This window comes from Musca vetustissima, unplaced genomic scaffold, assembly GCF_032173495.1.
Source record: "Musca vetustissima isolate MV318-11 ecotype Yass unplaced genomic scaffold, APGP_CSIRO_Mvet_v1 utg8115, whole genome shotgun sequence".
Taxonomy (NCBI): domain Eukaryota; kingdom Metazoa; phylum Arthropoda; class Insecta; order Diptera; family Muscidae; genus Musca; species Musca vetustissima.
Window position 1 is genome coordinate 13,624 of NW_026886971.1, and position 27,039 is coordinate 40,662.

At 31.1% G+C, this 27,039-nt stretch overlaps 1 protein-coding gene across 1 annotated transcript; it reads left to right on the forward strand.

Moving 5' to 3' along the window:
- Positions 1-212: 212 nt before the first annotated feature.
- LOC133334473 (neurogenic locus protein delta) lies at positions 213-26,947 on the forward strand. Its single transcript, XM_061542767.1, has 6 exons — positions 213-296; positions 7,225-7,536; positions 12,704-12,770; positions 17,100-17,348; positions 20,475-20,529; positions 25,143-26,947. Exons 1-6 carry the CDS (start codon positions 237-239, stop codon positions 26,944-26,946), a joined length of 2,547 nt encoding a protein of 848 aa, XP_061398751.1. The 5' UTR covers positions 213-236; the 3' UTR covers position 26,947.
- The last annotated feature ends 92 nt before the right edge of the window (positions 26,948-27,039 follow it).

A 27,039-nucleotide genomic window follows, 5' to 3' on the forward strand; every position in this document is an offset into this window, starting at 1 on the left:
AACGGATTCTTAAAAAAAATTGAGAACGAAAAAAATTTAAAATCGAAAAAACACCTACCTCCTACCCTACACCAACGAAAAGCGTTTGTGTTTGCTTTTCCCGTAACTTCGGAGAGATCAGCAGTCTTTTAGAAAAACAAGGATTACCAAAGTTTTTCTAAACATCATCAGAAGCAGCAAAAAAGCAAACTTCATACGCTCTCCTGCAAAATAAAAAAACACCTCCAAATTTCAAAATGCATTGGATTAAATTATTATTAGCTGCCTTTTTGGTGCTATCCCTTATTATTCATGAGGTAAGTTTCGAAATCCCAAAAAAAAAAAATAATTTCCTAAAATTTTGGAAAACTTCTAATTTTTTGTTACCGAAAACATCATCGATCATTATTTCGTTCCACCACCCCCTCTATTGTTTTAGGAGAAACGAAGAGAGGGTGTTTCCTTTGCAACAATTAACCGGAAACACATGTCTCAAATAGGGTTTTCATTACTAGAATAATGGACCGGGCAAAAAAATCTACCTGTCTCGGCGAGTAGAAAAATTACCAAAAAACTCCCCCAAAAAGGTTTTTTTGGTAGAAATAACCAAAAAATATCACAACCGGGGGAAATCGAAGTTGTGATATTTTTAAGAAATAAAAATTGGAAAAATTGAAATAGAAAATTTCAAACTCTATTTTGAAAAATTCACAAATATGTTCAAAATTTCATTCATTTTTGTAAAATTTCTATTGAAATTTTGAAAAATAAAAATTATCAAAAAATTTGAAAATTTTCACAATTTTTTTTTTATATTAAAAAATTGTATTTCAACATTTTCCCTGGTATTTTTATTTTTTCATATTTGAAGAAAATATTGTTTTTGGTCTTCCTTCAAGCTGCTTTTCAAAACTTTATTTCACTTCATATGCCACTGAAAAAACAATTTTTTCTTAAAGGCAATTTTCTGCTTCTTTCCTTGAATAAGAAGAAGCATCAGCAAAAACATCTGCTTTTTACTTAATTTGTTAATGATATAAGCTGGTTGTTTTTGTTGTTGTTTCTGCTTGTCAGGCTCTTTGCGTAGGTCAACATGATCGGCAATGCCTGTTTATATTTTTTTTTGGCTTAAAGTAAGTCAAACTCTTTGGGGCCCATAAAAAATGTAAAAAGAAAAAAAAAAAACATTTGCATGTGTTGTTGCCTTGGCTCCACAGACGGTTGGCTTGGCTTGCTGGTGGTAAGGCAGGCAGGCTGATGATGAGGATGATACTTAAAAGCCCTGTGTCGGCCTCCTGTTGCAAACGAAATATGTGTGTATTTCTTCTTCATGGCACTTAATTGTTGCAGGTCTTTTATCTTGTTGTCCTCTCTGGTACGCACATTTCATACTTCAAAAAATATCTCCTGCGGTCTTATATCACGTTTGTTTTTGTACTTCTACTTAGCAGCTGGAACCTTAACTTGTCACACTCAAGAAAAAAAAAAAACAGGCATGACATGTAGTTTAAATTTAAATTATATTTTGACATAAGTAGGCAAAAAATTAACAACAGATGTTTTCCTTCAATTTTTTCTCTAAAAAAGAGCTCAAAACTTTTTACAGTTATCTGAAAAAAATATTTGTGCTAGAATTGAAATAATTTTCTTCCTACTTGAACTTTTCTAATTAAATCTCATAATCATAATTTTTCTTCTTCTGTTTTTTTTTCTTCCATGGCTTAATTTCACATAACTGTGGTGTGTGTTGCCATTGTTGTTATAAATTATTAATGTAAACTTCATGTGTGGCAGGTAGCTTAGCTTCGCCCGTCCCTCTTTGAATTTATTTGTTAGAGTTATTTTTTAATTCAACCTGTCACAAGCGTTGAATTTTTTTCTTCATCTTCTTCTTCTTCTTTGTTACAACTACTTCATTAATTGTTGTTTTTTTCTTCTTCTTCTTGTTTTTCTTTCATGGCAAAAAAAGAAAAATATTATTATAATCAAAGAACTGGTAATGCTAAGGTTGAGTGATTTTTTCTTCTATTTTTTTGCACGATTTTTCTTTGGTATAGGAGGTGATGCAAATGTGGTATACCCATTTGTTTTTAGATTGCCAAATTTTTATTTTTTATCCGATTAAATTGAAATTTTGCAGTTAACATGCTACATGTGTTGTCTTTCCATGTATCAGTTTGAAAATAATATTATTCTAACAATTTAAGAGATATTTGAGAAAATATTTGAAATCCCATAAAAAGTGATTTAAAAAAAAGTGCAGGTAATGTGGTATACCACATGATGTTAATGTGGTATAGTATAATTTTCACTTCCAATTGATATCTTAAATAATTTATTGTTTTTAATGAATGCGAATTAGCTCGAGATTTATGTCTGTTAAGATTTTTAACGGATACGTTGAGTGGAACTTAAATTTTTATTATATAATAATGTATACACATGTCAATATTTAATTTTTGTATGGAGAAGTTGTTAAAACTCATAGCCTTTGTTTTTCATCCTTGTGATTCATGGTAGACTCTCGTAGAGTACAAATGTTTCACATAGTAATGAGATTTTGTCTAGTGCTGGCCTTTTTTCATGCAGAACCAAGGTATACCACATTACCTACACTTGTGTTTACTGAAGAAATGTCTAGTTTTTTTCCAAATTGGTGATTATATGGTGCAATCGCGCATATTATTTGATTTTTAATTTATACTGATTATTTTAATGCTTTAGTAATAACGATTAAAGTACATCCGTAAAACAAAAAATTATTTTTAAACTTCAACCGAAAAAAAGTAAATTTCATGAAAAATTTTATTTTTGGTACTGATTCTCAACGTGATTTAAATAAATTAAACAGGTCATTGCTATCTTATTTTTTTGAGAACAGCAAACTATAGAACATGTTTCAGTTATTCTAAAATTTTCAGTTTACAAAAAAAGTGACTATACCACATTACCAACCTATACCACATTTGCATCACTTCCATTAAAGGAAAATAAACAGTATTTTTTAAATACAGAAAAATTCAATTTTTACTTTGTTTTGATGTTTATATGGCTCAAATATTCAACATTTTTAATCCAAAAAAATATTCTTTTTTTATAAAAAAAAATATTTCCTCAAACTTTTCGTTTGAATTTTAATTTTTTTCCATTTTTGGTTTTTCTAATTTCTATTTTTTCCCCAGTTTTTTTTTTAATAATTTTCCATATTTTTCCTCATTTTTTTATTACCATAAAATCCCCCTTAATTGATATTTTTACCCTACCACCAAAAAATGCATTGCATTTCCTCTTCAATAGATAACACCTAACACAATCCCACCATATTACTACAACAACTACTCTCAAATCAATTACATTTTCTCTTCTGCCACACACACACACATTATATCGGTTCTCTGTTATGTTCATTTACAGAACACTGTTCAATATGTATTTCTTCTTTCCATCCACAATTCATTAACGAAATATCAATAACAGTGCCTGCCTCAGTGTGTTTTTGCAAATGCAAAATCATGCACACACAACAAACACACACACATGCTCATGCATACACTTGATGCTGTTGTTGGTTGGTTGCCATAACATAACATACAGCTGTTAAGCCAGCCACCACCACCACCTCCTTTTATAACTGCTTTATTGCCCGAAGGCTTTTAATAACACGACCAAAAACACCCGTTGATATTTTCACGATCATAGAATTGAATGAGAGTCGTTACTGAGAGAGAGAAACAGCAAGCCATAGAGTATTTGCAGTGCAAAAGAAGAAACTTGATTATATGAGGCCAGCTGTAGAAAAGTTTGTAATCATATTATTTATATATGAAATTGAAAACTTGTTTTTCCTATTCCTCATCATTATCATCATCTGCTTTGCAGTTTTTTCGTGTTGTTGTTATGGTGGCAACAAGAAGAAGAGGCTAACAAAAATAGCAAACTCCCTGTGCATAGTATTGCTGGTGCTTGCCTCGTGTTGTGTTGTCTTTGCAAATTATATCCGTTTAGAAGTGACTCTCTCTGAGAGTGGCGAGAGCTTCATTATTGTTTTCATATTACTGCATAATCATGTTTAGCCATTAATGATCATTCGGATGATGACAACGATCGTTGCCGTCTACATCGTCATCGTCATCAATGTATATGTATGTTGACCGGCAAATCGTATGCCGTGGGAAACAATTCGGTTTTACTTGAAACATTTTTTTGTGTGCTGTAGTTGTTGTCGTATTTGTTGTTGTTATTTTATTTTTAAAGCTTTGTGTGTGCTTAAGCCAGCCAAGCCAAGTCAGCCAGCCAGCAGCGCAATATGATGATATTGAGGAGTTAGAGCAACAAGCAACAGGCAAAATGTGTATGACTGGCTGTGTGCTGCTTGGATCACTTTTGTTAGTTGGTTTGTTGGTATGTCTGTCCGTCTGTCCTGTCTTACTGGCTGGTTGGCTGTCTGTCGTTTCTTTGTTGCTTTTGGTCCCCGTGTACCTTGTCTGTTGTGTCCATATGTCTTGCTGTTGCTTAGAGGAGTAAAAGAAGTAGTTGTTGTTGTTGTTCATCTCTTGCCTTCGTTTTTTTGTTGTTTGGTGTTTTGTTGTCGTTGCTGTTTTTAGCCTTAAATCGAGGAGTTTTACACATTTTTATAACGTTTGTTGTTGTTGTCTTATTCTTCTTCTTGCTGTGTTCTAAAGTTAATGTTGTAGTGTTTTTTTCTTCTTCGTCTTCTTCTTGTTGTGTTTTTTTTGTCTTAAGGTTGTTTAGTTGTTTCTCGTTTGGATGGCTGACGACTGTTGCTGCCGCCGCTGTCGTCGTTTGTTCGTTCGTTCATCAACATTACTGTTGTTGTTGTGTTAGTTTGGTTTAGTTGGGTAGGGAGTTTGCCCATCATTATTATTATTTTTGGGCCTATTTTTTGTCTATTATTTTTTTGTAAAGGGAGTTTTGGTTAACGATTTTTTTGGTTGGGAATTTTTCGTTCGTTAATGATTCATGTTTGTTACTTAAATGGGGTTTGTTTTCTATTTATTTTTTTTAAGATTTTAAGTCCATTATATAAATAAATGGTTTAAGGTTTAGGCGCCACAGTAATTTAAGAAAAAAGGGAAATTTTGAAGAAAAAAATAAAAATATTACAAAAAAAAAATTTAAATAAATAAATAAAAAATATTAAAAATAAGAAAATATAATATAAAAATATAAAACTTATTTATTTCAATTTATTTTTAATAGAAAATCCAAAATTCCTACAATTTTTAAAACAAAAAATTTAATTTTTTTCATTAAATTCCTTGGGATTAAAATTCTCATTCGAAAAAAAATATCAAAAACAATTAACAATTAAGTCATTATCATGTTTTATTACAACAAAGGTACTCACATGGCTAAAAAGTGTGTGGTCGGCCAGCACTTTTTCCCCTCCATAACAATTGTTGGCTGGCTGGGTCTCATACCTCTCGCTTTTTACCGGCCTTTTTTATTTTTTAAACATTGTGCACACAATTAAATTGTCATTTTCTTCTTGGTAATTTTTTTATTACGATTTTTTTTCGAAAACACAGTTATAAGAAAAAAATCTTGTGGCATACGTACGTACATAATCTCAAGAGTATTTTACTCCATTTTAAGGCCTATTTTTTTCTGGCCACTCTTACACTTGTTAGACATCATTCATGTTGTTGTTGTGTGCTACACTTTTTAACCATATACGGCTTAACTTAATTAACCATTTAAATGCCTTTGTTTTTCATTCCAACAAGTGTCATAATTACACCATCCAACGTTTTTGTTTTTATTCATTCGAGTTCAGAGGAGGTTGGGGAAAACAACAACAAGTTTAAGGTTTTATAAATCATTTATTAAATTGAAATTCATTTTGTATTCTGAAACAGTTGTTGACAGCCGTACAGCAATAAAAACACACAAAAACAAGTCCAAAATTTTTTTTTTTAAATTATTCAGAATTTCAATCTTGATAATTAAGAGACATCTTTATTGCTACAGCGCGGTAACGATATGGATATCGATTGGTCCGATTTTGTTGTTAATCAGGTCCCCTCCTAAAAAAAATTACAATAATTTTCACATATTTTGGCCATAAACAAAATGTTTTTATTCGATTTTATTTTTTTGCCTTAATTAACCAACCATTTTGTTTAATAATTTATATGGCAATAATATTTTGTTCAATGGCCGACAAAACGGTCATATTTTTAAATTTAATATTTTTTTATTTTATTTATAAACATTTCGATTTTTGGAAATTTTTCAAAAAACATTTTTTTTGCCAGGAATTTCAGTTCTGTGTTTTGGCTTTCTTGAAATTCTTACATTTGCTACCAGCAGCTTAATGTCTGTCTGCCAGCCATCATCATCTGTGTTTTTTTTTTTTTTGGTGACTGTGACTAACACAAAAATGTAGCCAAGAATGAAACGACTGGTCGCGGTCTGGGTTGTCCTTTGGCTGGCTTTGGTTGTGGCTTGGCTGGCTGGTTGTTCGCCAGTCCGCCTGCCTGGCTTTTTGTTGCAGTTTTGTAGCATTTTTGGTTAAATACCATACTGAAAGATTTATCGTCTTGTTGCAAAAGCTGGAATTTTTCCCTCAAACAACAACAAAAACGACACAACCGCAAAGTTTTAACAAAAATAAACAACAACAAAAACTTAAATTCATAAGAAGATCCTTCTTTTAAAGGAATTTCATTTATTTTTCATAGAAAAATTAAAGAAAAAAATAAATAAAAATTTTCGAAAATTTTCCCCAAAATTTTGCGACAAGTGAAAATTTTCACTTTTTTCAAAATTTGATTTTTTTTTGTTTTTTTTATGAATTTCTAAGCATTTGCATTAAAAATGTAATTTTTCGATTTTTTTCACTCGGGAAAATATTCCCCAAATTTTTTTTCACTAGGGAAATTTTTCCCCAATTTTTATTTTCGTTATTTGACATTAAAATTAAAAATTTTGGAATTTTTTTTGCTAGGGAAAAATTTCCCCAAATTTTTTTTCACTAGGGAAATTTTTCCCCAACATTTTTTTCACTAGGGACATTTTTCGCCAAAATTTTTTTCTTAAGATTTTTAAATTTTTTTACTAGGGAAAATTTTCCCCAATTTTTTTCACTAGTGAAATTTTCCCCCAAAAATTTTTTTCACTAGGGAAATTTTTCCCAAAAATTTTTTTCTTAAGATTTTTAAAATTTATTTTGTTTGTTAACATTTTCTAATAATTTTTTTCATTTTTTTTTTCTAATTCCAGGTTCAATCATCCGGCCTATTCGAATTACGTTTAAAATATTTCAAAAATGATTACGGTCGCGACAGTGAAGGTCACTGTTGTAGCGGGCAAACGGATCCGGCGACGGGTAAATGTATTGGCGGTTGTAAAACATGGTTTCGCGTGTGTCTGAAACATTATCAAGCGACAATCGATACAACATCACAGTGTACCTATGGTGTGGTCGTGACACCTGTATTGGGTGAAAATTCCGTTAATTTAACCGATTCACAGGCCCTACAAAATAAAGATTTCTCCAATCCCATACAATTTGCCTTCAATTTTGCATGGCCGGTAAGTAGTAAACACAACAACAAAAAAGAAAATTTTTCGATATTTTTAGACGCACAAAACGGGAAGCATTTTCCTAAGACGAAAATAACCTAATTTTATAGAAAATCAGAAACAAACAACAACAACACCACACGCACCAGAAAATTGTATTGACAATAATTTTTGCTGTTTTGAAAAGAAAATTTCCTGTTGCTGCTCTCTCAGAGAGTGAGGCAATTTAGTAGCTTGTGGCATTGCTTTGCATTTTTTCTAAATTTAGAAGTTGTCTGTCAGCCAGTCAGTTTTTGTTATTTCCCTTGTGGTCTTGTGGCCATAAAAAAGAATAACATAAAATGGAACTCCCTTTGCGTTTTTAATTTGCCAAAAGTAAATAAAAAAATCTTTGCTTATCTCTTCCTCTTGAGCAGTTTTTATCTCTCCTTCATTGATAAAAAAATAAATTTTTGTTGTCCTTGCTTCCCAAGAACAACAAAACCTGAACATATGCCCCTTTCAAAGAACACTTCTTGATATGTAATATTATTTGCACCAGCATTTATCAATTTTTATATTATATAAATAAAATAACCCTGTTGTATATAGAGAGTTGGGTTTGGTGCCCTCTCTCCCTCTCTGTGGTGCCCTGCCATGCCTTGTGTATCTTTAGAACACAGGGTTGAAACATACAACAAGCATATTTTTAAACATCTGTCAGCTATTAAAAGTAAACCTTAAAATGACTCTGCTGTCTGACTGAGTCGATAAGAAACAACGCCAGGCGGCGATCTGGCTTTGCGCGCAGTATTTTCTGATGATGATGGTGGTAATAGTGTAGCGCGTGCGCGCTCATATTATTTATAATGTAAATATTTGAAGTGACACATAAAAATGTGTTTAATGATATTTTTTCAACCCCAAAAAAGCCCACCACCATCATCGAAGTTGAAGAAAAATACGTTACTTTTTTCCACCAACGGGGGAAATGCCATATTTTCCGTTAGAAAATTACGAATTGTATGTCATTTTGGTATTGAAAAACATTTATATTAAAAATTTGGTGAAATTTGCAATTTTTAAAATTTCGGGATTTTTCCCCATTTCTGGGATTTTTTCCCCACTTCAGGGGATTTTTGAATTACTCACGGCTAATGTTTTTTCTATGGCTAAATATGAGAAATTAAACAAAATTTTGAAAATCCCCTGAAAAATTAAAAATCCCCAGAGTGGTAATTTTTTTATTTAACGGGATTTTTGAAAATTTTTTATTGATTTTTATTTATTTTTTTCATTAATTAAATTGCGAAAGGAATTTTGAAAATCCCTTGGAAACCAGAAAATTTCCTTAGTGGGGATTTTTTGATTTTGGGGATTTTTGAATTTTTTTTTATAAATTCTAATTTTTTTTATTTTGATAAACATCAAACATATTTTTGGCTTTGATTGGGTAACATTAGCTATTTTTAAAATTCATTTTTTAAATGTATTCTTAACGCTTTGCTGCCATTGGGGAATTTTTTAAACTAAATTTTTTGAAAGGTTTTTGTGGATTTTTATTCAAGCTTAAAATCATGCAATTGAAAGGTAAATGCCAAAACATATTTTTGTTATTGATTTTTTTTTTTTGTTAAAAGGGGCTTGACAGGAAATCAAGCAGACATTGGGCCAAACACACACATTCACACAACTGCAAAATCCCTAGCCAAAAAAATAGGTTCAAATGCAGATTTCTGCTTTCATAACACCTATTCCAAATGACAGAGGGAGGAGAGAGCGAGGGAGCAGAGGAAAATATATTTCCTTTTCAAAAATTAATTTGCAACAAAAAGCAACAACAACAACAACACCACCAACAAATGATCGCGTGTTTCAAGATGCTATATCAATGCGTCAACATCTTTTAAAAATGAAAATGGAGGAGCAGCAGCAGCACAAAAAGACAGCAGGAGCTTTAAATTATCAATGACACTAAAATAACAGACAGCAAGCGGTGGCACACCATACCACACCACACCACACCATGCAAAACGGCGACGTCTGTTTGTCAGGCGGATATTTTAGCCATCCAGCCAAAGAAGAAGAAGTTACATGTTGCTCCCTTTGGATTCTTTTGAATGTCTCTCTTCCCCCTTTTTCAAGACATTAACAACTGAAATCGAATCGGTTGGATGGCTGGCTGCTTGGCAGACATGTCGAGAAGTACAACTGCCATGTAAATTATTTTTTTAAAAATACACTTAAGTGTAAAGTTCAATGGAAAAGATTGTTGGTATCTACCAACCTACCACCACCTTCATCTCATCCTCCTTCGAGGAGTTGGAATTATCACCCCTTCTAGAAGTTGTATATTTTTGGGATAAAGAGTTGGTTTTCTTGATTCTGAAAATAGCAGCAAGCCAGCCAGGCAACATTGCATGCTGATGGCATTCCAAACAATGCTTGATGCCAAACGCCAGCCAACCAACCATTCCTCTCCCTTGATTTTCTGAAAGGCAACTAAAAATAGCCACATTATCATTTCCAGAAGAAGTCAGTCATGCTAAAATCTATTTGGATTTTAGGTCAAGGAATTTAATTAGCAGGGCACGTGGTGGTAATTCAAAAAAATTTCTCTACAATATTTTTTTTATGAAAATGTAAATTTTTTCATAATTTTTTTTTCGAAAAAAAAAATCAATCCTCCCTTTTCTAGAAAGAAAATTTCTTCAAGACTAATGATGACAACAACTAATAGCAAGCATGACTTGAACTTTTTTCCTAAAGGTAAGGGGGAGAAAAGACGTTACAAAAAACAAAACCTAATCACCCCAACCAACCAACACCAGCAACCATCATACATGTTCAAGTGTAAGGCTTGAGTGAATTTGTTTGAGCTGCAACGGTTAAATAAAAAACTACAAAAAAATAACAGCAACTAATCTATCTACCTGTATGAAAGAAACCACCATGCTGCTCTTCCTCCTCAGGGAAGGTGTGGAAGACCATGCATGAAATGCTAATGCCTCTTCCCCCCCTCCCTGTACCTTTTGTTTTTAACAAATTTTCACTGAAGCGTTAAACTTCAACAAAAGTAAAGTTATTTTGTTAACAAAGAACTATTTTCTTCTTCTTCTTCTTGATCCCTCCCGCCGCCGCCTTCTTCTTCTTCTTTTCCCCGATCATTTTCTTTAATTGTAGCGAAGTAAAAATACTCTAGAGATCATGAAATGTTCCATTACGTACGAAAAACACGTGCTGTAATGACGCTGCCTGCCACAAAAAGGGGGAGTTTTTTTCTCCCTTCTATTTCTTCTTCTACTTCTTCGACGTTCAGGTTCAAGTTCTTTTCTACTTCTTTGTTTCGTTTTTTGTTTTTTACAAAATTTAACTCATGCCTAACGAAAGGAAATAGTTTTCTGTTTATTTCATTTCATCAGCTGTGACAATTTAACATTACAACAAAGTAGTGGCAGAACAACAACAAAAAAGCCATTAAAAATGACAATTTAAAAATTTATATTTTTCCCCTTTTAAAAATACCTCAAAGGAAACTTTTTTTAGTTTTCAAAGGAAAAAAATATTTTTTTTTTACACCAAGCCCTTAAAAATCCATATCAAAAATCCCCTGAAAGGCCGTTAAAATTCCCTCAGTGGGGAAATATACTTTAGGGACATTTCAAGAAAAAAATTGTTTTCTGCATTATTGGGCCTTAAAAATCAATTTCCCATTGAAATCTCAAATATCCCCTGAAATGGGGAAAAAATTCCCCTGGTGGGGAAAATAGTTTTTTTCGGAATTTTGAAGAAACAAAAACCTTTTCTACATTATTGAGCTCGAAAAATTGATTTCCAATGAAAATCTCAAAAATCCCGCCAATAAAGAAAAAAATCCCCAATATGGGGAAATTGTTTTTTTTGGGAATTTTAAAGTAAAAATAGCCTTTTTCTAGATTCTAGAGCTCGAAAAATTAATTTCCCATGAAAATCTCAAAAATCCCGTCGGCGGGGAAAAATCCCCTGAGTGGGGAAAAAATCCCCAATTGCAAAAAATTGCATAAAATCGTATAAAAATTGATTTTGAACACAAGAAAATTAAAATTGACAATTTTGAAGTAAAAATAAAAAATCCCCCCTTGGGATTTTTGTGTAAATTTAAAGGGATTTATAAAATTATTTTATTTATTTGACATTATTACATATTTTATATATTTTTGGCATTCATATAATTTTTTTTTTTGGAATTTTTTAATTTTTTTTTTTTTTAATTTTTTTTTTTAAATGTTTTTTATTTTTTTGTTATAAAAAAAATAAAAAATATAAATTTTTCAATATTTTTTAAATAAAAATTTCAATTTTCATTTATTTTTAATTAATTTCATTTATTAAAAAATATTTTTTTCTATATCTTTTTTCTAAATAAAATTAATTTCACTTAGGCCAAACTTGTTCCTCTCCCTCCTCCACACACACTCACACACAAAATTGCAACCCACACTCAAATTGCATTTTATCAAAAAATAAATATTTTTATTGTTGTTGTAATATGAAAATCGAAAGTTTTCCTCCGATAAAATAAAATTTGTCATTAGCTAAATGTAAGCTGTTTACAAAAAGAAACTTTTACCAAAAACACCTCTGCATTTTTTATTGCTGTTTTTTGTCGGATTATTTATTGCCAAGCTTAAGCCTCCTCTTGAGTCTGGTTTTGCGCTATGTGGTGGTGTCATCTCTCGTGTCTATTCAAAATAGTCGTCGATTCACATGCATAACTTATACTTTCAAACAAGACAAATGGTTGTTATCAGAGCGAGGAGGGGAGGAGGAGATATCTTGAGATGTGAGGGGAGTAGTAGTTTTCTATTACTCTCTGTGTGTGTAATCAAGTGTGAATTGAGGGCGCGCTAGCAGCTTTGCTTGCTGGCTGTGCATTTGCATTTTAAATGTACAACGGCGGCTGCGCCTGCGCATCATCACATCTCATCCGACTACTAAGACTTCGATTGCAGTTTTATAACTTTGTTGGAGTGTGTGTGGGTGTCGTTTTTTGAATTTTGTAATATTTGTTAAGTCTTCTCGTTTTTTTTTTGTTGAAGGCGTTAAGAAAATAAAATCGCATTTACATAAATTAAGTTTTTTTCTTTTGTTTGGTTTTTGATTTTGAAATTTATAACAAAATTTGTAATCTAATTTTTTTCTCTTATCTCTTTTACAGGGCACCTTTACCTTAATTGTGGAGGCTTTACATGATACCAACAATACAGCCAATGCTCGTTCACGCAGTAAGTATTTTTTGTTTATTAATATTATATCCTTTTTCCGGATCCCTATTACCCTCTAAACCATATCCTGCTTCCTTTTTTTCGAAACCGGGTTTTCTGGTTAATTCTGGTTTTTCTCTCCCCTCCCTGCCTAACTCTCTTTGGGTTCGTAATGTGATATGTTGACACTTGTGTCTTATTTTGTTTTCAAATCCTCCCCAATTCTTCTGGTTCTCCATTTACGTTTTTTCTTGTTCTTTTGTTTTATAAATTTCCGGCCTCTGGGTGTATTGTGCCAAGGTTCAAAATATCCCATTACGAGAGGTTTTCAATTCATGATTTTTATTCATAAAAAACCAACAACAACTCTGGAAAATAAACAACTTTATGTCCAAGAGGAAGCCAACTAAAAAATTGAAAAAAAATTTAAACTAAAAAAAAAAATAAAATTTTGCTTTAAATTGAAAAAATTGAAAAAATTGATAAATTTCAAAAAAATTAAAAAAATTAAAAAATTAAAAAAAAAATTAAAAAATTAAAAAATTTAAAAATTCAAAAAAATTAAAAAAAAATTCAAAAATAAAAAAAAATCAAAAAATTCAAAAAAAATAATAAATAAGAATTTAAAAAAAAATAAATAAAAATTAAATAAAAAAATAAAAAATAAATAAAAATTAAATAAAAAAATAAAAATTTAAAAAATAAATAAAAATTAATAAAAAATAAATAAATAAAAATTAAAAACATAAATAAAAAACAATAAAAAAATTAAAAAAATAAAAAAAAAACAATAAATAAAAATTAAAAAATACAAAAAAATAAATAAAAATTAAAAAATAAATGAAAAACAATAAATAAAAATTAAAAAAATAAATAAAAAATTAATTAAATTACAAAATTGGAAAGATGTTTTTTTAAATTATTTTTTAAATATTTTTTAAATTATTTTTTAAATATTTTTTTAATTATTTTTTTTTTAATTTTTTTTTTTTTTTATTTTTAACTTTTTTTAAATTATTCTCCTCTTTTGCCCAGTTTTTTGTCCCATAAATTACTTCCCTTCCTTTTTTACTACATGGCTGCCCTGCCCCTGCCATAGCCCTTTCCCAGATTGCTTATCATTGATGTAATGCAACATTTTTGTTGTAAATCTGCCTTTTTTCATTCTACGAGTTGTTGTTGCCGTGGTTGTCAAGGATTAATTTCATTTATTTTTTTAAACGTTTTTCGTGTTGATCTCCCGCATACTTTTGCAACGGAAGACCCGCCACCATCAGCATTATCTCAGACCCATCACAGTCCGCAGAAAATGAAGAAGAAGAGTGTGGCAGCTCTTGATGATGGTGCTGTTGATGATGGTGTGGCTGGTATACAGGTTTGTTGCTTAAGTCTTTCGTTTTCTGTTGCCAATAACAATTTTTTGTTTTGGACAGTCAATTTTTTTCGTTCGTTCCTTCGCTGTTTAAAGCTGCCTTGCAACTTTACGCCTGTCGAACATTTTTGTTTAGGAGATTTTTTTTTTCATTGGAAAAAAATTTCGTTCTTCCAATGCCAAGAATTTTAGGGTTTATCTTTTGTTTTAAAATTGTTGTCTTCTGATTTGAAAATTTGTTTTCCAATTTGAATTTATTTTTCATAGCCTAAATTATTTTTTTTTTTAATTTTTTTCCTGAGCCGGTTTCTGCCATTTAATCTCTTTTAATGTTCAACTTGTCATTTCAAACAACTTTTTATAATTAGTTTTCTAACGCGCTTTTCCTTGTTAGACGACTATCAAAAAATCGAACCTCTCACACACACACACAAAGTACTGGAAAGAAGTGCGTTAATTTTGTTGTTTGCATTTTGCAAATCCGATATACCAGAGATTGTAAGTTTTCTAATAACCTGTCATACCACAAAGCAATGCAAAAGCCAATTCAATTGAATTGGGCACAAACGGCACGGCACAGTCGTCATTGGAGTTAGGCCAGCACCCAAAGAAAAATGCCACGCAAAAATTGTTGATTTTCCACCTCTGAAAAAAGCGACGCATAAATGTTAATGGTCGTCGTCGTTGGTTGGTTGGTTGGTTGCAGGCAGCCAGACCCAACATGTTGCCTTTGCTATTTTTTCCACAAAAATATATTGTCACTAGTTGTCTGGGACTGGCTGCATGCATTGGTGGTTACCGGTTGCTTTGCCAGCTCCAACAGGTGGTTTATAAGAATTTAAGCCATTAGTTAATCTTTAAGTTGGACATTTAAACAGAAAAAAAAATTGAAAAAAATTGACAACAAAAATCTACCACCACAAAACTTGTTTGAAGTTACACAAAAAAATAGGAAAAATTTTTATATGATTTCCAGCAGCAACAACAACGAGATGCCGAAACCCAACATTGCTAACATTCCAATTGATTTTTTTTGTTGCTGTGTGTGTGGTCAAACCACATTTTAGAATTTTTTTGGATTTTTTTTTTTTGCAAAAAAATTCTTAAATTTTCAAAAATTCCTTTGTAGGGAAATTTTTTGAATTTTTTTTAATTACATTTTTCCATAATTTTAAGGTTTTGTGTTTAAAAAATTCCAATGAAATTTTTTTTCTGATAGTTTTCCAAAATTTCCCTTCAAGGGAAATTTTTATTTTCAACGAAAATTTTTTATTTTTAATTTATTTCAACATTTTAAGGCATTAAGAAGCCATTTGTAACAAAATTTGAAAATTTCCCTTTTGGGAAATTTTTAGGGAAATTTTTCTAATTAGCATTTTTGATCATCTCCTTTATCTAGGAACCTAAAAATGTAAAAGAAAAATTTGTAACGGTCTTTTGAGAAAATTTCCCTCGAAGGGAAATTTTTGTTTTTGTAGGAAAAAATAAAATTTTGGCAATTTTCTTTATTTTAAAACCTCGGGAACTCATTTCCGTGAAAAGCTCAAAAATTTTCTTTTAAAAATAATTTTTTAAAAAAATTTTCTCTAAAGGGAAATTTTTATTTTCAAGCAAAAAAAAAAAAAAATTCCCTGATTTTTTAGAACCTCTAGAATCCATTTTAAAATTGTCCCTTTAAAAAATATTTTTTTTTTTAGATTTTTTTTTATAAAATTTTAAATTTTATGCCTTAACTTATTTTTCTCAAATTCCCTTTTATTTTTTCAACCATCATATTTTTGTAGTGGTTAGTTGTTGTTTTTGTTTTTATAAGCAAATCATCACCAAAACAGCATATGCAACATTATCAGTTATTGCCTTCCATTCTTTTTTTTGTTTGTATTTTTTGAGGCTCTTTTGGTCGGTGTTGCCTCTTGTTTTTTTCGTATAGTTCGTTGAACATCATCATAAGTATGCGAGTGGATATATTGGTGTTCGTGTTGTTGTTGTAAACATTGCGGGAGATTTATGTTGTGTTCTTTTGTTGTTATTTTCATTTTCGCTTCTTATACCTCCATGCCACCACCACCACCACCATCACATGCAACCAACAACCATTCAAGCAGCCAGTCATGCACCTGCAATTTACTTTATAGACCATGGCAAGTTATATTGGCATCATGATTGTTGTTTTTGTTATTGTTTTTTTTCGTTAAGGAGAGTTAAGCCAAGATGTTGCTTCTTAAAAACATACCCCCCATCCCCTCCTCCTTGCTTCATCATACACAACACCTGAATATTGAATGTTATACAAGCGACGAACGATCGGAGTAGGTTTTTTTGTTTTTGTATGATGTCGATCGTTTGTTCAACCAAAAAACAGCAACAAAAACAACAACAATATATTTTTTGTTAATTTTTTTTTCTCGTTGTTGTTGTCTTTTATTACTGTGCTGTTGCAAATTGTAAGCCATACAAAAGTCTTTCCAGCATATATCTACCATTCATTTGACTGACTGACTGGAGTGGCAGACTTGACCGTCTGTCTGTCCGGTTGCTCGGTATGATGGTTTTGGCTGCTTCAATACATACGTGTGCTTAGAGTGTGTTTAAAGTACGTTCATGGAATTAAATGTAACAAAACAAATAATAAAAATAATAACAACAACAGCAACAACAATTACCAATTGGAATATTAATTTGAAAATCCCTTCAATAACATTTTAAAAATATTTTGAAATTACCCCCCTTCACCTCAATCGGATTTTTATTCTACAATTTACCTGCATTTTTTTTTCTTCAATATTTTTTGGGGCTACAGTTTTTATCACCAGACCAGCCTCCTTTTTGTGTGTGTGGCTGGACCCTCATCTGCTCCTCTAATACTCATAATTAATCTTTTTCTTTTTCCTCATGAAAAAATCATGGGAATTTCAATTTTTGTCTTATCTAAACTAATCTTTTACCCTCTCTTTTTTTCTCTTCCCTCTCTTCTCCAGGTCAACTGATACAACGTCTGTCGGTGCAACAAGTCTTGGAAGTTTCACCCGAATGGAAAACCAAAAAATCCGAATCTCAATATACCTGGTTGGAATATGATTTTCGTGTAACCTGTGATCCTCACTACTATGGTTCTGGCTGTGCCAATTTATGTCGTCCCCGTAATGATCAATTTGGCCATTACACATGCTCGGAAACTGGTGAAATTATATGCTTATCCGGCTGGACTGGAGATTATTGTGAGAAACGTAAGTATCCCCCAAACATGAAGTGAAAAAAAAATTAAGAAAATTTGATGAAAAATCAATTTCAAAAAAATTGGGCATTTTTTTTAATTTTGGGTATTTTTGAAAATTTTTGGTCGGTTTTGAAAAAATGATTTTTTTTTATAATTTTAAATCTTTTTATACGATTTTATGTTAAAATATTGCAATTTTCCATAGAAAATAGCAAATTTTTGTGGCTAGGGAAAATTTTCCCACTTTTTGTGTATTTTTTGGGGATTTTTCAAAACTCAAAAATTTTGCAATTTTATGGAATTTTGTAACATTCTAATGGAGTTTAAATTGAATATTGCTAAAATTTCTCAATTTTCTTCATTGGAAATAATTTCCCCACTTTTGGGTATTTTTGGGGATTTTTCTAAAAACCAATTTTCTTTCGATTTGAATACATTTTACAATAATCTCTTATAATTTCAAGAGATTTTTACTCAATTTCACATTTTTCCCTTTAAGGAGATTTTTTCCCCACTTTGGGAATTTTTTAATTTTTCGAAAAAAATTTGCTCCATTTTTTTCCTGTTCCTTATTTGAGTTAGTTTTTGCTTAATTTCACAACATCCGTCATTCTTTTTTTGTGAGCTCGTCTTTTGGAGATAAGAACCCAAATTTTTTTCGGGGTTCCTGTCACACACAAGAAGAAATATCTCCCTCTCTCTTTTTGGAGATAAACACAAACTTCCTTTTCACGTAAAAAAAAACAGGTATTTAACTAAAGATTTTTTTCCACGGCTTTTGTTTTTTGTATACAAAGAAGAAAAAACTACGCGCACAAATCCATCCATCCGAACCCAAACAACCATCCATCCTTCTTCTACTGCTTCTTCTGCTTTTTGGAGGAGTTTAAGAATTCATTACACTAACAAAGTGCCTGCTGCCATGGCTGCTGTATTAGTGGCCAGGAAACTACTGTAATGTATTGGTATTCTGAGTTTTTTTTTTTTTTTGGTAAAGGCATATTTTTACCTGCTGCTGATGATGGTGTTCCCTCCTTCTCCCCATCCCATACCCTTTAAATGCCCTAATACGGGCGTGGGAAGATTTTTATTTTATACTCCAAGAAGTATATGTTTTTTATGTGTGTGTGTGTGCTCTCCTCCTTACGGCAAGCCAATACCAAAAAAAAAAGAACAAGATCTCCATGCTGTGGATGACGATGGTGGTAGCATAACAGGCTTTGCTGCACATCCAGCCAGTTGGATAGCCTGCCTGCCTGTTTGCTTTCCAGATTCTCCTGGCTTCTTTTTGTCTTCGTCGTTTTCATGTTTGTTGTTGTTTGCTGCTTAAACATCCATTTAACAACAAATGGTTTGAATGGTAGTTGCCCGAGAGTGTGCGCGGAGCTCTTTTGTTCTGCTATTGGTTTTTGTTGTTGTCGATTTTTTTTCGGGGGGGATCATTCAAATATTTTTCTTTTTTAAACGGATGCTGTCCGTTGTTTGATTTTTGTTTGAAAAAAGTGGCCCTAAAGAGCAGGAGGGATAAGGAGTGGTGGGGGGAATTTCAAAACTCCCCATAAATAAATTTTCTCACACACCATAAATCTTTGGTGTGTTGATGTCTACTCCTCAAATACGAAAAAAATATGCTCGGTAACTACTTTGTTTAATTTATGATCGATTTTGCTTTTTTTCTCATTTGAACTTCAAACCAGTTTTCCCTTCGAACTCCGAAAAACTATTCAATAGAAAAATAATGACATGATTTTTTTCCAGTACTTCAAAATACGATTTCATTCATTGATCTGTGTTTTGAATATTTATTCGTAATTATAATTTAATTTTATTTGAATTTTTTTCAAAAACATATTTATTGATGACTCATTTAGTTTGATTTTCAATTGATTTTTTTTCTCTGAAGACAAACATAATTAGAAACAAGTTTGAAGTGCCAACTTCCCCCTTCCCCTTCTCCACATTGGGTTTTATTCTTGTGTAGCACATTCAAGGCCTAGTGAAAGTTAGGCGGCAGAGATTGGGAGAACAAATTCCAATTGGAAAATTCCTGGGAATTTAAATTTTTTCCTATAACACAACATATCATTATACCGGGTATGAGTTGCATTGCTCAACACCACATCACCATTATCCTTGAGGGCGTGTGAATCTTTTTCAAGAAACATGGTCTTCTAGCCTTCCAAACAGCAAGAAAAACCCACCCAACCAGTCTGCTGTGCTCTGCTATTCACTTTCTATAATGCTGCAATAACTAGACAAAAACAACAAAAAAATTAAAAGCATTTTACCTTTATTGGCATTAAAAAAAAGTTCAATACTTCTACTCACCCATACATGGCCAAGCAACAGAGCCTAGCCATCCAGCCAAGCCACTAAAAATTATAACTCCGCACACAAAAACCTGAATTTTTCTGCTTCTTCTACTTCTTAAGAATCTTTAATGTCTCACGTTTTGCCAGAGATTTTTCAAAGATTCCTTGAATGAAAAATCCCAGCATCCAGCACATCGAACCAGTCCTTTAACACACTCACACGGAATAGGCTCCTAATACCCTAACTTCATTATGACGGGGTTTCTCTTTCCCTTCCCTCTTCTTGGTGATGATCATAACGTTTGGCACGTTTTGTGTTTAAGCCAAACTGTTTTTTTTTTCGTTTGCAAAAAAGGGCTTTAAACCAGATGCCTATTCTTCAAACATGTTTTTGTTGTTGTTGTAGTTGTTTGTTATTGGCCATTTTGTTGTTGATATTGGCAACAAACACACCGAAAAGATCATGATGGCATCTATTTCTTTTTTTATTTCCGAGGCTGAGAATTTGTTGGCCATGAGAAATGTTCAATCTTTTTTTTTTGTTCAGGGGAAATACTGAAAAAAAAATAAATAAAAAAAATTAAAAAAAAAATTAAAAAAAAAATAAAAAAATTAAAAAAAATTAAAAAAAATTAAAAAAATAGAAAAAATTAAAAATAAAATTTTATAATTTTTTTTATAATTTTTTGGTATTACTCTTATCAAACATATTTATTTTTTATATAATTATTTTATTTCTATAATAAAAGTAATTTTATATAAATATTTTCTTTTTAAATCAAAAAAATTAATTTCGAATTTTTTTCTTCTTCTTCTAATTTTAGCCAAATGTGCCAAAGGTTGTGAACATGGTCATTGTGATAAGCCAAATCAATGCATGTAAGTATTTTCAAAACATTTTTTTTTCATTTTCAAATATGTTCTTTTCTATTCTATCCCGCCTTCTCCTCCCATTTACTATTCTTTTTTTTAATTCCTTGGAATATCAATTCATTTTTCCATTTCATTTGAAAATGATGTCCACAATTTCTGGGAATTTTTCCCATATTTTTTTTTATTACTTCTATGGATTGTGGGTCTCCTTTGGTTGGTTTGTTGGTTCTTGCAAAGGGCCTTCACCTATTAACAAATTTTGTATGCAAAATCCATAATTATGGCAAATTTCTTTTCCATATAAAAAAAAAACAACAACAACAAAAATAAATAAAAAAATGCGTTCTCTTTGCATTTGGCCAAAGTAGTATTTTTTCCCACTAAAACAAGGCGTTGTAGTTGATACAGTGGTGTGCAAATATTAGATAACAAAAAAATAAAAAAAAAATAAAAAAAATAAAAAAAAAAAAATAAAAATATATTGAAAAAATATTAAAAATAAATTTGACAACTAAAAAATTATAAAAAAAGATTAATTTAATATTTTTTTTTTAATTTAATTTTAATTTTTTTTAAATTTTTTTTTTTTTTTTAATTTTTAATTTTTTTTAATATTTAATTTTCTTTTATTTTTTTTAATTTTTAACATTTTTTTTAAATTCTAATATTTTTTTAAATTTTTTTTTTTGAAAAATTTTTTTAATGAATGAAATATTTTTTAATTTTTTTAAATATTTTTTTAATATTTTCTTTAATATTTTTTTTAATATATTTTTTTTTATATATTTTTTTATTTTTTTTATATTTATTTTTTTTTATATTTTTTTTATTTCTGTCCATATTTTTGCTGTGTAAATCATAAGCCATTAAAGATTACAACGTCGCACAAAGTAGCACCACTTTGGTGTTTAAATATCCCGCATTTTGGTTTACAACTATTGGTCAGCATTAAAGAAGAAGCAGCCTACTTTGGCCGTAGGCTTCTCATTTCAGTTTTGTTTTTGTTTTTTTTAATACACACACAACACATGCACTCCTCTTGGCTTGGCATGTGAAGTAGTGTGACATCAGATTTGTTTGCTGCTTGTCTCCATGGTCATCGTCAATTTTTGTCATATAAAATGTCTTGCTTTGTTTTGTCGTCGTCGTCGAATATGTAAGTGAAGTTGTTTGATTTTATGACATGTTATGTGTGTAGAATTATTAAAACATTCCCACACTTTTTTCGAGTCAGCTAGCGAGCGCCCGGCCTATAAAGCGGATTCTTTAACGTTTTTAAGCAAACGAACGAACAAACCGAACCAAACAACCACAACAAAAACAAATAGACCACTTTTTTACCAATTCTTTCATTCTTTCTTTCGATTTTTTGTTGTAATGAAAGAAGTTCAAACAAAGGTTGGTTTTTTTTCTGACGAGCACCTGTTCTCTCTTTTTTTTTGTTTTTGGTGAAATGATTTCTCCTTCCTCTCGATCAAAGTAATTTTTTTTCTTCTTCTTGAAACAAAAATTGCTTAAATAATTTTTCGTGTTTAATGGGTAATTTCCGTTTTTTGGCTGAAATCATCATCGTGGAAAGGGAAGGGAAAAAGATCACAAACAAAACCACAACTATTTTTTCTTTTTTATTTTTGCAGATTTCAGCACAAAAAAAAACCGACAGAAAATTATCTGCAGTCGCACACACTCTCACACACATATACATTCTTCAAATATAATCATAATAATCACATGCTCCATGTTTTCCAAACTGTAATAAAAAAAACGAAGATGATAGCAGGGAATTGAAACCTTCTCCTTTTTGAAATTTCCATTGAATCAGCAAAAGGTTTTGTTTTACACCTGGCAAAACATTTTATATTTCTTTTCATTTTTTTTTACTCCAAACGATGATTTAATAACACAAATATGAGGGAATTTACTTTTTGCTTAAATGGCAGTAGTTTTTTTTTATAAAATGTAATTGTAAACTGTTTGAACATTCCATTCAATTTTTTTTTTTCGAAAACTTCCATTAGTTTAGAGCTACTTGTCTTTTGCGATTTTTTCTACTGCATAATGCCCTTTTCAAAACACCAACACCTCACCAGGCAAAAAAAGAAGAAAAAAATTGAGAACTAAATACTGCAGCATAAGGTGTGTCAAAGTTTTTTTTTCAATTTTCTTTCATGGTTTCCAATATTGAGGAGTGCTTTGCTTGCCTGTCTGTCTAAACTTCGATGCATTATAATAATATGCAAACTTGCCTGGTTATCTAGAAATATACAAACAAAAGTTCATGCAACACTCCATTAGCTATACTGCAGCGATGTTAGGAATTGGCCACCCTGCACACTTCAGCGCCACCACCATCACCTTAAAACTTCTTGTGGTGGAGTCCGTCGTCTCTCATCGCTAATATGAGTGGCTTTAATAGTTTTTTTTTCAAAATCGTGCATAAATCATTTATTTGAAATTAGCAGCAACAACATTTAAAAAAAAGTGTTGGAGGTCTCTCGTAATTTTTTTAAATAATTTATTGGATTTTTTTTATTAATTTTGTGACATGGAAATTGCTACTGAAAACTAAAAAAAATAATTTTTGTAAAAAAATTTAAAATTTTTTTTAAAAATATAAAAAATAATTGAAAAAAAAATATAAAAATAAATACAAAAATATAAAAATAATTAAAAAAATAATTAAAAAAATAATTAAAAAAATATATATTTTTTTAATATAAAAATATATTTTTTTTAATATAAAAATATATTTTTTTAATATAAAAATATATTTTTTTAATATAAAATATATTTTTTTTAATATAAAAATATATTTTTTAATATAAAAATATTTTTTTTAAATATAAAAATATATATTTTTTATATAAAAATATTTTTTTAAATATAAAAATATTTTTTTAAATATAAAAATATTTTTTTAAATATAAAAATATTTTTTTAAATATAAAAATATTTTTTAAATATAAAAATATTTTTTTAAATATAAAAATATTTTTTTAAATATAAAAATATTTTTTTAAATATAAAAATATATTTTTAAAAAAATAAAATATATATTTTTTTAAATATAAAAATATTTTTTTTAAATATAAAAATATTTTTTTTAATATAAAAATATCTTTTTAAATATAAAAATATTTTTTTTTAATATAAAAATATTTTTTTTTAAATATAAAATATATTTTTTTAAATATAAAAATTTTTTTTTAAATATAAAAATATTTTTTTTAAATATAAAAAATTTTTTTTAAATACAAACATATTTTTTTAAATATAAAAATATTTTTTTTAATATAAAAATATTTTTTTTAATACAAAAATATATTTTTTTAAATATAAAAATATTTTTTTAAATATAAAAATATTTTTTTTTTATATAAAAATATTTTTAAATATAAAAATATTTTATTTTTAATATAAAAATATTTTTTTAAATATAAAAATATTTTTTTTAATATAAAATGTATATATATATATATATATATATATAGATATATTTTCTATATTTAAATATTTTTGTTGTTGTTGTTTTCTGTGTCCTCCATGGCCTTCCAAACATCAAAGCATTTACCGCCCTCCTTCAAATTTCAATTATTTTTAATTTTTTTCACAATTTTTTTTTTCAATTAATTTACAAAAATCTCTTCAATTTGATACATTTGACACAATTTTGAAAGTATTGCAAATTTTGTTAACAAGATCACTTCATTAGTCGAAAAAAAATTTTTGAAATGCTTCATTAAATCCCAAAATACAACAACAACAAAAATCAATATTGAAAGTAAATAGATAAACCCCCTTGGGGGCCAACAAAACGGAGTGTGTGTGTGTGTGTGTGAAAGAAATAAATGATGGTTAAAAAAATTTTTTTTGAGGTAAAAAAATTTTCAATGGTTTTAGGAATATCCAGTGGCGTTTTTTTGTAATGAAGCTTAACGAATGGTTTTTTCGAATATTTTTTTGCTCCAATTTTTCTTAAATTTTTTTTCTCTTCAAAAATATTTTCATTTCTTCTGTTCTATTTTCATATATTGAAAGCTATCTTTGTTTTTGTTGTTGTATTATTTTTTATTATTTCAATATGTGACCATTTTTGCAAATTATTTCTCACGATTAATTTAATGTCTCCTCTATATGTGTGTGCATATTGTTGTGCATGTTTGTATGTACATGGGATGGTTTTAACCAGAAACCAGTCAGCTCAACTTCAATCCGCCTTGTCCATCCAAGCAACCAACAACAACGGCCTGTGTGTGTCATTTGTTCATTCATTATTTATGGCACAGAGCAAAAACAAAAAATGCATTTGCAAAACGTTTTTGTCGTTGTTGTTGAGCCGGGCAGACAAAACGACATACACATGGCTTTGGTCTGATAAATGTTCTTAAAAACTCACTCACATTACTGCACACTCATGTCTTAATTAAAAATTATGATCTTTACAAAAAGAGAAAACAAATTCACAATTTAGGTGTGGGAGAAAACGGAAATTTCCCCATTTTTTTCCCTTTCCCCTTTTTCTTCTTTTTCTCCTTCTTTCTCTTTTTCTTGTTTTCCTTTTTCTCACTTTTTCAAAAATTTTACTAATTTTTCATTTTTTCTCTTCTCTCTTTTTTTAGCTGTCAATCTGGCTGGAAAGGACCTCTATGCAACGAATGTGAAGTTCATCCCGGCTGTGTTCATGGAACATGCTCCAAACCCTGGGAATGCATCTGCAACGAAGGCTGGGGTGGCCTGTACTGCAATCAAGATTTGAACTACTGCACCAACCACAAGCCCTGCCAGAACAATGGTATCTGCCACAACACTGGTGAAGGTCTCTACACATGCAACTGCACTGCCGGTTTCCAAGGACAAGATTGTGAATTCGAAATTAACTCCTGCGCTGAAGTGAATCCCTGTCAAAATGCTGGTACCTGTATCGAAGATGGTTCAAAACGTGGCTACAGATGTGAATGCAAAAAGGGCTGGGCTGGTCGTCTATGCGAAGATAAGGTCATCACTTGTGCCGATAAACCCTGTGTCCATGGTTCATGCCGCGATACAAGCAAAGGTTTCCAATGTGACTGCCCCAATGGTTATAGCGGTACTATGTGTGAGGTTCATGTTGACACCTGCACTCCCAATCCCTGTCAAAATGGTGGTACTTGCTCGGTAGGACCTAATGGCTCGCACAAATGTCAATGCCCCAGCGGATTTACCGGTGCCTCTTGCGAAGAAAACATTGACGAATGCCAAGGAAATCCCTGTCACAATGGTGGTACTTGCATTGATATGGTCAATCAATTTAGATGCCAATGTGCTCCCGGATTTTTGGGTTCCTTGTGTACTGAAAAAGTGGATTTGTGCCTGATCAAACCCTGTGCCAACGGTGGTACTTGCAGAAATTTGAATAACGACTATGAGTGCACCTGTCGCCCTGGTTTCACTGGCAAGGATTGTTCCGTCGACATTGATGAATGCAGCTCCTCGCCCTGTCACAATGGTGGTACCTGTATGAATCGTGTCAATTACTTTGAATGTGTTTGCGCTCAAGGTTTCCGTGGTCCCCAGTGTGATGAAGAATCCTATGCCTCAGCCACCTATGATGCCCGGCAATATGAAGCTACAACACAAGCTAAGCCTAGAAGTGATGGCCTGACCAGTGGCCAGGTGATTTTGATTGCCATCCTCTCCGTGGCCATGCCTTTGGTAGCTGTCATTGCCGCCTGTGTGGTATTCTGCATGAAACGTAAACGCAGACGTGACCAAGAGAAAGATGATGCCGAGGCCCGCAAACAAAACGAACAAAATGCCGTTGCCACATTGCATCACAATTCCGGGGGTTTGTCCAGTGTTGCCGTTGCCGCCTTGGGTGTGAAACGTGGCAGCAGTTCCGGTCTGACTTTTGATAACTCAAATCCCAACATCATCAAAAACACCTGGGATAAGTCGGTCAACAACATTGCCAGCTCGGGCTCAACGGATGAGTGCCTGATGAACACCTCACTGTATGGTGGTGCCCTGTCGAACTATGCCGCCGACAACAATGCCAATTCAGAATTTTGCGGTGTTGGCCAAATCCAGCCTCTGCAAAGGGCCAAATCGCAGAAGCAATTGAACACCGATCCCTCGCTAATGCACCGGGCCTCACAGCTAATGGGTGCTGTGGGTGGTGCTAGTGGCGCACATGCACCAACCAAAGACTATGGAGCTGGTGGCAGCTCTTCGAATGGTGTTGGTGGTGTGGGGGGTGTGGGTGTTGCCGGCCCTGAAGGCAAACGGATCTCAGTTTTGGGCGAGAGTGCCTACTGTTCGCAGAGATGGCCTTCATTGGCGGCCCAAGGTGTGGCTGGGGGTTGTGGGGCTGCCTCAAGTTCAGCAGCCAGTGGTGTGGCGACGTCAGGCCAAAGATCAATAGTATGTGGTACACCTCATATATAAGCACACACACACAAACACACACTCTTAGGAAAAACAAAAACAAAATTGTAGGCAAAACAACAAATTTATTTAGGTGTAAAGTTAAAAAATGAA